Source organism: Protopterus annectens, chromosome 11.part0, assembly GCF_019279795.1.
Source record: "Protopterus annectens isolate FY-2018-M chromosome 11.part0, PAN1.0, whole genome shotgun sequence".
NCBI classification, from domain to species: domain Eukaryota; kingdom Metazoa; phylum Chordata; order Ceratodontiformes; family Protopteridae; genus Protopterus; species Protopterus annectens.
In genome coordinates this window covers 150,883,929-150,901,096 of record NC_056745.1, presented here as the reverse complement: position 1 = coordinate 150,901,096, position 17,168 = coordinate 150,883,929, and the positions used below count along the sequence as shown (strand labels likewise).

Here is a 17,168-nt window from a genome sequence, read left to right as displayed (position 1 = left end):
TGTTTGTTTTAACCGTGGATGAAACACCAAGCATGCACATTGGTGCATTTCTTCGTCATTTAGAGACACTGCTTCTCCCCCTGTATCCCAAACCCGAAGAAACCACGCTAAAACAGTTTCCCCTGGCTTTTGCTTATAGGTTTGGATTACATTTAATAATTTAGCTTGGGTATAACTCCGCACCTCAACCCATTGTCGTGGCGCCACCCCCCCCACCCCCCAGTATACTGTCCCTTTCTCTCAATAACTGGACCTGCCTCTACTGATGGGGAATTTACTATTTCAAAATCACTATCACCCTCATCAGTTGAGGGGAGATCACCTTTCCACTTCTCGGGGTCAAACTCTGCCTTACACAGCAAAGCACGAACCCGTGGCCTTGAGGGCAGGCGACGCTTTTTTCCATTCAGCTGTCTATGCTGCTGAATTATTCGAGTAGCTAAAGTCACTGAATTAGATTTCCAGTGTTCAGCTTCCTCTCCTGCTTTGACAAGTGCCATATCTGCCTTTTCTAAGGCATCTCTATCCATTCTGTGTGTATGAGCATGTTCTTTACATTGCTCTTTTAACTCTAAAAATTTTTCTTTTAGTTTCTCTACATCTCTGTCTAATTCCTGAATTGCCTCAAAGATCAGCCATCCGGCTGCTCCCACCCCTTCCTTCACCTTTTTTCCATTATCATCCAATTTTAGGTCTGATAAAGCTTTAGCTAGACTATCGGGGTCTGCCTTAGGTCTTTCTTGCAAAGGTTTTGGGGAAGGAGAGGGTGAAACTTGACTTAACACCTTAGCAAGAGGATCCCATTTCCCAAACAATGTTGGCATCATAGTACCAACGCCCAACTTATTTGGGGTACCTGACACAGCATCCTTCTTACCTATGCCTATATGTTTTAAAGGAAAACACATTGGTTGTTGTGATATTTCCACTGCAAACCTCAGATCCTGCTCACAGTGCCAAATGAACTAGTCCGTTACTTTAAAGTCTGAGGTTAATACAGGATTAGAAATGATACAAGACACCAAGGCTCAAACTTAATAATTTATTGAACAAAAAATTACTAGATAAACAGAAAAAGACTAATAAATCATGTACTTACAAGCATATGCATAAATAAAATCATCTTTGCCACTGATAGGGAGACTTCAGTCCTATCCAGTGCTGCTATCTGTTCAGTCAGGGCAAGGCCGACACTGGCAAAATGGCTCTTAAGCTCAGTTCAGGCTGGTACTGTGATCAAATTTGGATGATGATGATGATTTCCATTTTAGCCTTTGAGCTTTTTGTAGTCTTGAACAAACAACAGGGTCAATAGGTTCAGTTACAAGCTCATCATGAGTTGATGGAATATTGTAGAAAATATGACATTACAAGCTCATCATGTGTTGAGGGAATATTTAGAAAATTACAGATCATTTCCTAAGTTGTAAACAAGTCTCATAATGTCTGGTCTTATGCCTTACTTTCCTTTTCTAAAGAACAGTTAGCTCACAAACTTGTGATATAGTTCCTCCTTGAAATCCCCATATTCTGGTAAACATCTTTTAAGCTGACAAACAACTTACAGGTCAACAAAAGTTCAGTTCTACCAGTAATCAGTGAGCAAGGCCTGCTCTTAAGCATATTGTATCATTACAATATTAGCAGCATATAGTGAGGTAGTGGCATGTCCGATCTAACAATAATCAAACATACACAGTGATTTGTGGCTCGAGGCATAACTAAAACCTGGTAGACTGTGTGGATCCGTCACAAACAGACAACTAAAACTGTTCTGTTCCAGGGTACCATGCCTCCAAGCATGGAAAACAGATGGCATGTATATTTAATGGCAGGGGAGATTCGTGTATGCAATACTGTCCCCTTCCTTTGATTCCAAAGGTCCTTCTGGAAATCTGTAAGTAAAAACCAAAAATCTTGTTTGTGACTTCCATTTGACTGAGACAGCACTTGTTCCCTTTTCTTTCCTACTGGCCAGGGGTAGTCACCACAAGTTATCTCACAGGATGAATCTGCTCACAAAGAACAGGGGCTGTCTTATTCCCTCACATCCCCAAACACTGCAATTAACTCATGTTTCAAAATGGAAGAGATTTTCTTAATGGTGCAAAAAAAGTATCATTTTTAAGTGGGAATTCCCATTGTTCCTTCATATCTTTGTGAATTATTAGCTCTGGTCTGGCGTATTCTTCTGTAAAAGTTCACTTGTAAGCTGTCTCAGCCTGTCTGCTATTTTGAAATCAAGCTGTTTTTGAAGGGCATCCACCACATCATATCACCAAGAAAACCTATTTTCCCATCTTGGGACTTTAACTATGTTCTGAAAAGAAATGACCCTTGTTCCTTTTGAACAAGATACTGCTACTACACTAAAATGTTGTACCTGTACTATTTTGTTAGCGGCTGCTAAAATGGTGTCTGAGTTGCAAATATTGATGGCCATTCCACCCTTCCTTGTTTTTCACAAAGATTGGGTCTTTCTTAAAACTAACCCTTCCTTCATGCTCAGGGTGGTTACTGAGTTATTTTTGAACAAGTCCATCAGTCTGCCTTCTTGCTTTCCTTCACCTCAAAACAGAAGGGAAAGAATTTTGTATTCCTTGGATGGGCGTAGGCAAAACAAAAGATAATAGGAAATCAGATCAGTTCTTTGTTTCTTTCCTAGAATAGAAACTGATCTTGCCAGTATCTAAGCAAACCATTTCTAATTGGATTTTTCAAGCCAGTTCCTTTTGTTACTCCTTTCATGCCTGTTTTAAGGCTCATTCCACCAGGGCTCCCGCTTCTTCTGGAGCTTGGATACTAGAACTGCTCGTTATCAGCTTCTTGGTCATTTTATCCACACATTTAGTAAACACTGCAACATTGATGTGTTTTCAAGACCTAGGGCCGGATTTACTAGCTCTATCCTGCCAGATCTGTTGGATTAGAATTCTACTCCTGCTTCTTCGTCCCTTTTCTCTGAACAGCTTTACTAGTCCAATCTGTCAGTAGCACTGCAGCAGTGGTCTTGGAAAGACCCAGTACAGTTGTTCAAGAACTTACCATAGTAATAGATGGCTTACTGGTCACTGTTGCAATACTATATCCCATCCTCCTGACCCTTTTTTTGTTTGTTCCTTAATCTGGTCAAGGTTTATTTCATTTTTTTTCCTTTTTATCTATAGACATTTACATATGTGTATAGTTATATGGTTACCTGTCCTCCTACTTCAGTTATTGGTCTAGTGCAAGTAACTCATGAGGTAATTTTTGCCTGTACAACCCTTATGTACCTCTCACCTTTGGGCTTGGGTCAGACATCAGAAGTACAGCGAGGGAGGAAAGTGCACAGGCTTTAGTATGATGACTGGATGTAAGGCTATCCTTGCAGGAGATCTCATCTGTCAGTAATACTATACCAGTCATTAATTGATCATCTACTTTTATGGTGAGTTCTTATACAACTGTACTTTAAATTTGTACCAGCTACAGGTTTTAGAGGTAATTGCTGTGTTGTTACATTGCATATCTTAAACGTATAGTGCATTGAGTATTTTTGCATTATCCTCTTTAAACATACATAGAAGTATACTTTTGTATTTATTTGCCTTGTATGTTTTACATGTCTTGATTTAGTCTTTTAGAGTCCTTTTAGCCTTCCTAAAGAGCTTTGTATTATTGCCTTGTTTGCAACTTCTTAGGCACCAAAAAGAGCACAAATGTGTAATTACATCTGTAGTGCCTGGCACCTTTAATAGTAGCACAAGGTGCAATCAGTTGCCCATAAAGACATCTGAATGCCTAAAAAAAAAATCAAACCAAAGGAGTGGTTCTTTAAATAAATAAATAAATTATTTATTTATTTGTTTTTGTTTGTTTGTTTATTTATTATTATTTGATAACTACCTAGACGGGCTGGTCAGTTAACCCTTTTTGGCCATGACCTAACCTCTAAAAGAGCAAATAATATTGTGCAGTAGTTAGGTTATACAACAAACAGTTCTGATAGTACTTTGATGTCTTATTTTCTGTTTATAAACTAAGTACTACCCCTATTTCATTCAGATTATGAATTTTCTTTACCAAGGGTTGTTTGAACGTCTGTGGCATGGTAAGTATGCTGATACAGCCGAACCTTTTTACTCTACCACTAATCATTCAGTGACATTGTGTAGCTGATGTGTGGGTGGCATGCTCACAAAAGAGGCTCTGCTCTTTGTTTTGTGGATTATTACCATACTGTATTACTGTACAGCTGCATGCACAAGTAAGGTGAGGCATGCGTAATTAGCTTGTGTGAGAAATACGTACTTTATACTGGATCTTTGTGTATGTGCATGTTCCAGCAAGCCCTTAGTGCAGTTTGTAAAGGTGGTGACCTAGGTTTAACTAGTATTGTGGGCACAAGAAGGCTAGGTAGGGGTGGAGAGGAAAGGAGGCAGTAATTGCTGTCTCATTTTTCTGGCTGGGAGGGTCTCTCTGCTATAATACTTAACACTGATGTGGTAGCAATTGGTAAGATGTTCATCGTGTTACCCTGCTGCAGTCCTCACACTTGGGTTATCCTGTCATCAGGCGGTCGCGCAGTCGGCCGGAATTCCAAAGTCGTGGTCCGGCGTTGGTTGCTGTCTCCTCCTCCCTGACGTCAGTGCACCAGGGGTATATATAATGCAACCAACGCCATTTTCTTCTGTATTTCTTGCCGCGCAGTGCCCGAAGCAGAAGCTGTTCGCAAGTGCCGGTCGGCCGACTCCTGAGATTTTCGAATTCGAATTTCAGACCGAAGTCTTCTATAAAGCTAAGTAAACTTTTCTTGCCTCAGACCGATGTCAGAAAAAGTTAACAATTGTATTTCTTGTGGGGAAGCAAATACCTCATAAGGATTTTCATTCTTATTGCATACCTTGCCTAGGCCCAGACCACGATGTCACTTCTTGTCGGTTTTGTGCTAGGTTTAACAAGCGTACTATTAAAAGATGCTTTGATTTCGCATGCCACTACTTCGATAGGAAATTTAACTACACCATGCTGTCAGAGCAACCGACTACCGGCGTGCACAAAAAACACAGGGATAAGGACAGACAGCCCAGGCCTAAACCAGATTCCGAGGCCTCTGCAGATCCGGTCTCCGGTCCTCAGTGAGGCTCTGACGCAGCCCCTGACTACCGCAGATCTGGAAGTTGAGACTGCTACGGAAATTTTGATGGAATGTACCAGGCTGACGCAGCCTTTTACTTCAGGCCCTTCCGACGACTTTGCTTCAAAAGACGTCAGTGCTACAGAAACGCCATCGGTTTCTGAAGGCGTTTTCAGACCGACTCTCACCATTAAAACGTTTTCTAAGTCGAAGGCTCCTTCTAAATCTAAAAGGACTTCACTTCAGTCTCCTGTTCAAGGCCCCATGCCTAAGAAACAGATGCTCAAAATGGCTGAAGATTTGATTTCTTTAATCAGGGGTTCCCAGCCCCCTCCTGACAAAAGGCCTAGACAAGAGGAAGATTGGCATCCTCTGAGCAAATGTCCATTTCTTCAGACTCTTCTGAGGGCCAAGACTACTCCTTCTCTCCTTATGACGATTCTGATGCTGAGGACTCTATTCCCTCAGCTTCTCTTCCTGAAGTCTACTCCTTTGGGGAAACTTTACACACTATGAGGGAACATTTTCACTGGGAAGGTCAGGACTACTCTGATTCAAAGAAAAGGCTCAGAGAGTTTCTTTTACTTCCCCAACATAGACCACTTGCCATATCACCAGTTTTGGACATTGTGGATGATGTCTATTTAGAATCCAGTTTCAACCCAGACTCTCTACCTCCTGCTCCGGCTAAGCCTGACAGATACTACAGAGTGCCTGATTCCCACAAATTTCTTTACAAAAGCCCTATAGCTGACCCAGAGACTATCTCCCAGGGTCCCAGGGGGGCTAAGGCTTCTATGGCTAAAAACCCAGTACCTTCTGAGAGGGATTCCAGAGCACTAGACAGGTGGGGGGAAAAGGTTTACACCTCAGCCACACTAGCTATGAGGGCACTGAATTGTCAATTTCACATGCTTAAGTATCAGCAATTTCTAATCTCTCAGTTAAAGCAAAGAATAACCACTCTCCCTTAACAAGCTGAATTGAAAGTACAGGATCTGTTGCACGCCACTGAGCAGGTGGGCAAACCTACCTTACAATGTGGGTTTGATTCTTTGGAGGCCTCCTGCAGAGCAGCTGTCACTGGGTCTGTTATACATAGGCATGCTTGGCTAAAGGAACAAACTCTGCCTGATCATGTTAAAGCAAAATTACTAGATGCTCCCTTACAGCAGGATGTTCTTTTTGGAGTTAAAGCAGAAGAAGTTTTAAAGAAAATGGAAGATAAGGCAAAATCTATGCAGACAGTCAAAGATTTCCTACAAGTACAACCCCCTTGCTTCAGCAGAAACTGGCCAACAGTATAAACCTCGCCAATGGGACACTACCACACAGAAGGGAGGAGAAGACGGGTCTCAATCCACCAGAAGGCAAACTCAATGACTTGCACCTCATCTGGCCTGAGTGACAGAACTTACAGGGTCAGAGTTGCTGGCGCCATGTCAGACTCTAAGCCTGTCACAAGTGGTGTCCCACAGGGCTCAGTCCTGGGCCCACTCTTGTTTGGCATCTACTTTTCTGAAGTACAAGCAAACACAGGAGGGTTATGGCTGACAAAGTTCGCAGATGACTGCAAACTGGGTGCCGTAGTTGAAAACACATCCGACACAGATATCCTTCAGAAGGGTCTCACAGAAACGGATAACTGGTGCCAGAGCCATGGCCTCAAGTTAAATGCCAAGAAATGCATAGTCATACCCTTCGGGAAAAATAAGGTTACCCCTAGCTACCATATAGGTGGCAATCCCCTGAACACAGAAGAAGTTATTAGGTACCTGGGAACCCAGGTTGACAGTAGCCTTTCATTCGACACTCATATTGCTAAAGTAGTTAGGAAGACCTTCTACATTGCCCACCTTATCATGAAGGGATTCACATCTAGATCAAGGGAAGTCATAGTCTCCCTATACTCATCACTCATCAGACCAATGATGGAGTACAATGCCCCATTCGGAATGTATCTGACCCGACACTTGCAGCAGCTGGAGAGGCCAGAAAAGTTCCTCACCAAAAGGATAAAGGGTCTCAAAAATCTGTCTTATGCTGCCCGACTGAAAGAACTCCAGTTATATTCAGTTGCGTACCGCTTGCTCAGAGGCGACCTGTGCCTGACATACAAGGCCATGATTTGATGAATATGCTTCATCTCAAAAAATCTAGATCCCTTAGAGACACAAGGGCGGGTGACTTAAACCTCGACACGGTTATTAATAGGACGTGCTGGAGGGATAGATTCATCACCCAAAGACTCCCTATGCTGTGGAACAAAATCCCGGTTTATGTGAGGCAGAGCACCTCGCTGGCCTTGTTCAAGAGGAATCTTGACCAATGGATGGGAGATCGCAGATACACCCCAGGGGTTACCTCAGTGTCACTGCTCGACAGAGGCACAGCTAAATAATGGGCATAGTTTCTCCAAACTAAGGGGTGGCGTAAGCCGCAAAACTATGGGCTAGGCTTATAAATGCCCTCTGGCAGATAGCCTAGTATGAACCTATGAACCTATGAACAAAAAATTGGTCCTTTCCAGCCACTGACAGACCACAGAGGGGTAAATACAGACGCCCAAGGGGCAGAGGGCAACCACAGGCCCAGTATAAACCTCGCCAATGGGGCACTACCACACAGAAGGGAGGAGAAGACGGGTCTCAATCCACCAGAAGGCAAACTCAATGACTTGCACCTCATCTGGCCAAGCAATACTCTCTTGGCAGCCCCTTTGGGGGGAAAACTCGCACTTTTTGCAGACAACTGGCACATTGTCACAAAGGACAAATGGGTCCTAGACATAATTTTACGAGGATACAGATTCCACTTTCACATCTTGCCACTGAAAAAAGGAATGCCAAACCTGCCACAAAATCAATGGGCAGAGGCACAAAAACAAATTACAGCTCTCATGGACATGAGCCATTCAACTGGTACCTACTCGAGAGGAAGGTCAAGGATTTTACTCAAGACCCTTTCTAGTGCCCAGAAAGGACAATGCCTGGAGACCAATTCTGGATCTTTCAATTCTAAACACTTACCCAAATTCAAGATGCTAACACTACAGCAGCTACTTCCCATGTTGGGCAAGGAAGCATGGCTAGTAACGTTGGTTCTCAAGGAGGCATACCTGCATGTCCCTATCAGACAAAGTTGCAGAAGAAACCTCCATTTCATTGCAGGTTCAACCCATTACCAATTCTCTGCACTGCCCTTTGGCTTATCTACTGCGCCCAGAGTTTTCACAAAATGCCTGGCACCAGTAATTGCATACTGCAGACAAAGAGGAATTCAAATATATCCATACCTGGACGACTGCCTCATCCAAGCAGAAAGCAAAGACATTCTCTTACATCATCTGGCCTTTGTAAAACATCTACTAAACTGCCTGGGGTACACAGTAAACGAAAAGAAGTCAAAACTAGTACCCTCACAAAAAATGACATTCCTGGGTGCCAGCTTGAATACAATGGCCCAGAAGGCTTATCTTACGCCAGACAAGCAACTACAACTGACTCAATATTTCAAGACAGTGGCAACAAAGACCCAATTAACTGCAAGAAAAATTCTGCAGGCTTTGGGCTTCATGGCATCTTGCATATTAATAATACCATTTGCAAAGCTGCATATGAGGAAATTACAATGGTACCTAAAAAGCGTATGGTCTCAACACAGCCACAGTTTGGACACAATGATATCTCTCATTATCTGCCTACAACAGGAATTTCTATGGTGGTCACAGGCATGTCACCTCAACAAGGGTCAGCCTTTCACCTTGCCCCCGGCCAGGCAAACAATCACAACAGATGCTTCAGACTACGCCTGGGGGGCACACATGGCAGGACAATGCATTCAAGGCCTATGGACTGCAGATCAAAGAAATTTGCACATAAATCAAAATGAGATGCTAGCTGTACAGAAAGCTCTGACAGCCTTCAAGGATCTATTACATCCAGGACAACTTGCAATAAAGACGGACAACACCACAGTAATGTGGTACATAAACAAACAAAGGGGGTACACATTCCTACCGTCTATGCAGGCAAGCAATGATCTTATGGAACACAGCTCTGGCCTACCAAGTCCAGTTACAAGCTCAGTTCCTGCCAGGACAGAAGAACACATTGGCAGATGACCTCAGCAGAAACATCAAAGATCTCCACGAGTGGAAACTAGATCCACAAATATTTACAATGATAACTCAAAAATGGGGCCTTCCAGACATAGACCTGTTTGCCAGTCCTCAAAACTGTCAACTGACAAAATTTTGTACAAGGACATTTCACCATCAAGCTTGGAAAGTGGACTCTCTCTCTCTTTCAGTTGGAAAAACCTGACAGTATATGCCTTCCCTCCATTGCCTCTCCTCACAAAGGTTCTTTTGAAAGTCAAAAAGGAGAGACCACGACTGATTCTCATAGCCCCAGACTGGCCACGCCAGCACTGGTATCCGCTATTGAAAAATATGGCCCACAGCCCACCATGGATATTGCCTCAAATACCCCATTTGCTCACACAACAAAACAGTCAGATTCTTCACAGCCAGCTCAAAACTTTAAATCTGGCTGCATGGCAAAATCAACTAAACATCCAACCAGTTCCTCTTTCACAAGCAGTTCTGGATGTTATTCTGGAAGCCAGGAGGCCAAGCACCAGGAAGGCTTATTCGGACAAATGGAAAAGGTTTTGTGCCTGGAACCAAGCTAAAGGCCAAGACACAATTCAGCCTCACATGCCTCACATTCTACAGTATTTAGCTGAGATGTTGCACAAAGGTCTTTCCTTTTCCTCAATTAAAATCCATGCTTCAGCTATTTCAGCTCATTACAACACGGATCCACCTTTATTTTCACATCCTCTTCTAAGGCAGTTCCTCAGAGGGGCAAAAAACATTAGACCACCCAGGAGAGCTCCTACACCAACATAGGACCTCAACTTTGTTCTGGAAAAACTAGTGCTTCCTCCCTTTGAACCAGCTTTCTCTGCAGATCTTCAGTTCCTATCATGGAAGACTGCCCTGCTCCTAGCAATAACTTCAGCTAGAAGAGTCTCAGAGCTACAGGCACTAATGGCAGTGGAACCTTTCCTCATTTTTCATCAAGACAGAGTTTCTCTACAAACTAATCCTTCCTTTATGCCTAAGGTGGTTTCCAGTGTAGCTTTAAATCAAACCATCCACTTACCCACCTTCTTCCCCAATCCACAGAACAAAGGTGAGAGACTCCTGTATTCCTTCCTTCACAGGCAGCTTCGTTACTACTTGGACAAAACTAAGGCTTTCAGAAAATCTGACCAGCTCTTTGTATCCTATGCTACAGCTTCTCAAGGGAAGGCTATATCAAAGCAAACCATTTCTAAATGGATAGGTCATTGCATACGTTTCTGCTATACCCATCATGGGAAACCAGTTCCTGCTCCCATTAGATCCCACTCTACCAGGGCAACAGCTACCTCTACAGCCTTTCTCAGGGGGGTTCCAACCAAGGAAATTTTAGAAGCTGCAACTTGGAGTTCAGTACACACCTTTACCAAACACTATCACTTACCTCTTTACTGTAAGTCCAGGGCGGGCTTCGCCACTGCATTTCTGCAGGGCCTTATTGCCTCCACTAACCCTCTATGATACCTCCCCCCTACCTTAGCTTTGGGATTCAACCCAAGTGTGATGACTGCAGCAGGGTAACACGATGAACATAGTACAGCTTTGTACCTACCATAAATGTAGATGTTCGAGTGTTCACCCTGCTGCAGTCCAGGTTACCCTCCCTCCATCCCCTCTGTTCTACTGGCTAAATCTCTTCTATGCCTTACTGATGTATTTGCTTATAGCTGAAGGGATTTTGTGTTTGTACAGTGGTTACTCCATTCGGTACTAATTCTGACCACCTTTTTGGGGGCACCTGACATCTGGGGCAAGAAAAACTGAAGAAAATTGCGTCGGTTGCATTATATATACCCCTGGCACACTGACGTCAGGGAGGAGGCGACAGCAACCGATGCTGGACCAAGACTTTGGAATTCCAGCCGACTGCGGGACTGCCTGACGACAGGATATCCCAAGTGTGATGACTGCAGCAGGGTGAACACTCGAACATCTACATTTATGGTAGGTACAAAACTGTACTTCATGAACATTTGAAAGGAGAAGGGAATGAACATATGGGTGTGTAGCTTTGTTACTGTCTTATCATTCTTAAGTTTCAGCTATGGAGTTGCTGGGGTAGGTCATAATTCTTCCCAGTTCGCAGTATGGTATATGAATCCATTCCACAACTTTTTTTTTTTTTTTGCTTGTGTGAGAAAATGAACAGCATAAACAATTGGCTGTCCTTTGTCTGAGGACATTGTCTGGGGTGGGGGACCGGAAATGTAAACTAAGTAACTTTGCTCATTGCCTGTAATGTGTGTAATGAGCTAGAATTCCTATTACTCAATAATAATCTACAATTTAAAGTATTTGTAGTTCCTTGAATTAAACTGTGAGCTGATATAAAATGGCGTCTCTGCTCGAGTAAAACTCCTGGGTGGAATAGAGTTGACTTTTGCCTGAGAATTCATCCCTTTAAATAGAACCTTTGAAGGTAGAGTACAGAGCCAGGAAGAAAAGATAAGCATTTTGAGGAATGCATGGAGTGGCTTAAAAATAATAAGCTGACATCTAGGATTTTAATTTATGCCACTTATGCAGTTTGTTTTTCAAGGAATAAATTTGCTTACCTGTAATGCCATTTTTACCATACTAACCTCTGCTGGCCTTTATTGTTCCTAATGTTTACGAAGGACTTCAAGCATTGCATCACAAATAGACCAAGAACTGGAGGTGGGAGCAGTACAAACAACGAAAGAGCCTGTTACTGAATTTTAATGATTTTAGCTTAGTTTTATTGACCCCTTTTTGGAATTTATCATGTGCTTTAAAAGTGGAATTATATAGTTGTTCCAATGCTCTTCAGCACTAATAGTTACTGTCCTGTTCCCAGGAGTGCTACAACTTGGGACATTTTATTCAGAGGCAAACTGCTTGCACAATGGTGCTCAGAGGAGGATGTTTGGAGTATACCAAGGTCCAGTCTGCAGTGATGCAGTTGTGCCAACATATGGCAAACAAGTGGCCATTTCTGGGTCACAGTAGGTTGGGTGCACATTTATATCAGAGCAAGGCTGCCAATAGAAACCTCAGTGCACATGCACATGTGTAACGTAGCTCATAGGTATTATACACATGGGCATGTGCATTGTAGCTCATTGGTACCCCATGGCGAGAACCTGATACCTGCAGAAACACACCAGTACAGATCTGTAGTTCTTTGTGTAACTGTCATGACAGGCTTTCAGCTGCTAAGGTAGGACTAGCCAGTTATAGGTGCAGTCAGAAAATTCCATTTTATGCTCACGGTCATGAGTGATTCCCTCTCCCTGCCCCATAGTTGAAATATGTGCACTTCTTTCCAAATGTTATCATCGACAGACTTAATAAGCAAATGCATTATTTTCAGCTGTTGCTCCTTACTGCCATAAAAATTATAATGATCTTTTACAGGTAACTTTTTATCTAAAGTCATGCCAAGCAGACCAAGTACAAGTACTTGTAGTCAGGCACTTGTTTAGTTGTAAATTTCTGGCTTCTGTAAGTCATATACCTCTGAGATGCTCAAAAAAATATACTCATCTGAGTACACAGACTGCACCTAGATGCATTGACTGGTGAAATTATAAGACTGGGTCAGTGTGGGGGTTTACTAAGTTGGGGGAAAGGAAAGAAAATCATTAAACATGGGTTATATCACCAGAGAAGCTTTTTGTTGATAAACTCTACTTTGTAATATCTGCATGTGTATCATAAAAGTACAATGTTAAACAGAATATTTTTTCTTACTTGTGCATGTTTGTGTTTCCTAGACGGGCAGACAGGACAAGTCCCAGGATTTTTTTCAGAAGCAAGCATCTGAGCTGCAGAATCAGATTGAGTGGAAGGACTGGTTTGTTCTCCCATTTCTCCCGGCTGCTGATCAGAATCCAGCATTTGCTACCTATTTCTCTCGACAATGGGCAGATACATTTTTGGTGTCTCTGCATAATTTCTTGAGCGTGCTTTTTCAGTATATGCATATCCTTTTTACAAGTCAAATAATTTTAACAAAAACATTGATTTTTACCTTATTTTGTTTTACTGCATTTAGTGCTAAGCAGAATTCATAACAGTTAAAGGTACACCAGGTCTATCTAATTCAGATAGCTCATATAAATTCAAAGAATTTTTTTTTTTTTTTGTATTTATTTGTAATTGACTTTAACCAGAAGATCTGTACAGTCCTGAGTTCTGCATAAAAAATAGCTGTGTTTGATATGGCTTGGATTCTCTGAGACCCTATTAATGTAAATGTGAAATGATTTTGTGTGACATTCTGATGGCATGCTACTGGTGTGTGCATTTACAAAAATGAAAAACTGGGAACATCAATTCACAGCAGTGATGTTTATCATTCCTGTGAATTAGGACTCTAAAAGTTAAAAAGTAGCATACATATCTTGAAAGTAAATAAACAAGAAATAATTAATTACCATACACTTTTCATACAAATACCATACAATAGTAGTAGGATGGAGGGTGGGTGCATCTCCTGTTATGAGTAAGTACAGCATAATACAACTGTACTGTGTTCATCATTCTCAGTGCTGCAGTAGCCTTTAAGCTACATGAGTTGATTACCAAAGCCTTTCCAGCCTGGGAGGAGGAAGGATACGGTTCCAGTAAGCCCTGGTGAACGGATCTAGCAAAGCTAGTCCTGGATTTAGAAAAAGGAATCTAGCATGAAATGCCATGTAAATGTATGTGCAGAGGACCTTGTAGCTGCCTCTAGAATGTTTCTAGAGTCCACTCATTTCCAATATGCCATCAAAATAGACAAAGCCGTAGTATAGAGTGCCTCGATACTGCCTGGAACTTGTTTACCATGGCGGTTAAAACAAATGTTAACAACCAAAGCCAACCATCAGGAATAGTCTGTTATGACATGGGTTGTCCTTTCACAGTCCCAGCATAATAACTAAATAGCTAATCGGCTTTTCTAACGGAGTTGGCTCTGTCAAGGTGGTATCTGCACTGCTTTTGCATGTCCAGAATTAGTAGGATTCTTTATCCCTGGTTCTGAAGGTGAGGTTAGAACATTGGGAGGTTGGTGGCCTGATTCAAAGTAAACTCTGAAACAAATTTGATCATGAATGAGAGATATTTTCTTAATTATATCCTGTTCCTATGGAAAACTGGATAGGGGTCAGTTACCATGAGAGCTTGCAACTGAGATACTCTTCTTGCAGATGACAGAGCAATAGGAAGAAAAGATTTCCATGTAATGAGCCTTAAATCTGCCTGAGGTACAGGTTCATATTAGAGACATGGTTAAATTCCCAATGTAAACTTAATATCCCAGAAAGGAGCAAGCTGTTTGCGTAACGGTCTCGGTAGAGCCCCCTTTGGAAAGACTGTTTAACTAAAAATAGTGAAGAAAGTGGAGAATCCTTGGGAAGACGTGCAGAAATGGCTGCAGGATGTTCCCTGATAAAGGAATACAAATAGCCAGAGGTTACTAACTCACACAAGTATTTGAGCACCAGTGGTACATAATCTCCGATAGAACACAGGTTATCGACTAGGCACCAACAAGAAAAACTCTTCCACTTATGAATATAAGGTTTTCCAGTAGCAGGGTTTCTCACCTCCTTTAGTACCTGCTCTGAAAAAAGGTGCCTAAAAGGCATTAGAACTGAATCATCCAGGCATTTAATTAAGATGTTCAAGACTGGGGTGCATCAAACTGTCGCATTTTTGTATAAGAATGTTCAGTTTATGAGGAAACTTGTGGTAGTTGCAAATGACCAATTCCATAAGAAGGGAGAACCAATGTTATCTAAGCCAAAAGAGGGTCACCACAATTGTTTTTGGCAGTTTCTTCGGAAACTTTAGAATTACCCAGGATCTTAATGGAAAGAGTTGAGATGCGTAAAGGAACGTTTCCTTACAAGAGAAGAAAAGATAATCTGTTTTGAAAGGAGGCAAACAAATCTACTTGAGGTATTCCTCACAATTGGGACAATTCCTAGAAGATCCCCTCATTCATTTTCAGTTTGTGAGGGTCTGTCCTGGTCCTGGTCCTGGTCCTGGTCAGCTTGTCTGCCACTGGGTTTGCTCTGACAGAAAGTAAGATTCTTGGAAAGTTAAAATGTGCTGAAGAGCTAATCTATAATCACCTGAAGAGGTCCTGGGGACCATAAGTGATGAAGAGATTTTAATGCATGGATCAGAGGTAGCTGTGAAGACTGGTAGAGATGGGTGAAGGCTGCCAGCCCAGTCAAATAGAATTTGATACATAATTCTGGCATTTGTAAATATAAATGTAAAATACAGGCTTGTGTCTTAAATGTAAAGAAATGCTGTCTCAACCATGTGGCAACATTGCCATCTGCTGTAAGGAAAACTAAGTCGAGCATTTCAAATCTTTCTTTTGAAATTAAAATTATTTCATCACTGCCTTTGATGTTTTACAAGTGGGCTCCAGTCCGGCTAGGGAAAGGCTATCTGCCTATTCTTTTAAGGCTAAAGTTAATGACCAGAATTTACATGTGGAATGTCCTTTATTGCTCTAAGTGTAAAAGAATGTAAATGCAGTTAATGTGTAGCCTTGGGAACTCCAGGAAGGGTGAAAAAGATGATTTAATGTTTATCAGAACTGGAGTTTCAATTTAAACAGTGAGAACCAGAGATTATTAAGCATTTTGATCTTGGACATCTAACTCAGCACTGCCTGCTAGTTATCTTAGAAGTGTGTTTTCTTGTAGAAATAGCTAGGACTATAAAGATTAGATTGAGTGTTTTTCTGTTATGTCAGAACTGTACTACTGAATTATTTTAAGTTCTGTGTGATCTCTGAACTCTTGAATAGCACTGTGGTGTAGTAGTATTGTCTTGTGTTTTTAGTATTTATTATTAAATATTTTAAACCCTTTTCAACTGTGGCTGGTTTATGTAGAAATAATTAAGCTCTAGAGTACATTGCATGCTTATAAGTGATCCTGTAATAAGCCCTTCCAATAAGCCTTAAGACTGTTTAGTCGCAATTACCATTGGATAGTAATATTGCACAGTAATAACTGGACACCCTTTTAAGGGCCTGTGGGTAGCTGACAATTATTAGCTGGTGGTGCAGTAATTACTACTGTATAATCTGGGTATAGGGACACAGCTGGGGAATCTGTGTCAACCTTTCCCAGGAGTGTCTGTGAAGTTGTATAAATACTTATCTTAGTGTGTGTGTGTGTGTGTGTGTGTGTCAGCTACTTGGGCAGGGACACGAAGCACTGGTTGGACAGAGAAGAGTACTGGAGGTTTTAGCTTGCCAGCTAGGCTGAGATCTGGACCCTATAGCTGTGCCAGTGGGGAGTCTTATTGAGGACCTGGGGAGCAAGGGAGTGACCAGCCCTGGACTGACTGTGATTTCTGTGAGCTCTTAAGGGAAATTGCACTTTACTGTGTGTATCTATTGTCCTTTCCTTTCATATGAGACACCCTCTCTGCTGTTAGTGGTGAGGATTGAGACTCCTTGATTGTTGGGCTAGGGCACAGGCGTCACACTAGTATCTCTTAAATTGATATGATTTGGTCTGTCTGAAGAGTCGCTCAAATGTTGTACCCTTACCCCCCCCCCATGTAAACTGCCACCCAAACAAAATCTGTGGCATTCATAGTTGCAGATTGACTTGGAGGTTGAGGAGAAAAGGCAGAAACCTGCATTTCTTTGTATTTGTAGTGGCCACCAGTGCAGTTTCTTTTTTTACAAAGCCCAAGACTGGTATTAAAAAATTCAGAGGATGCAAGTGCTGTGTCCATGTCTTTTTAAGATGCAATTGAAACATTCTTGTGTGCAACTTGTCAAGAGGAATCATGAGAATCCCCATAATCCTGAGAAACACTCTGGCTGAAGTCTGACACTGAGTTGAGAAGCTCTGGAATGTTTTCATAAAAACATTCAGCTTCTCCTACATCAGAAAGGCCTGTAAGACATTC

General features: G+C 41.9%; 1 protein-coding gene across 1 annotated transcript in view; it reads left to right on the top strand.

Moving 5' to 3' along the window:
* The window catches only part of WDR91 (WD repeat domain 91), a 1,072,555-nt gene that overhangs the window by 390,689 nt on the left and 664,698 nt on the right, over positions 1-17,168 (top strand). Inside the window, exon 5 of the mRNA XM_044087550.1 lies at positions 13,007-13,214. Coding sequence (XP_043943485.1) covers positions 13,007-13,214 — 208 coding nt within the window. The remainder of the gene's footprint in view (positions 1-13,006; positions 13,215-17,168) is intronic.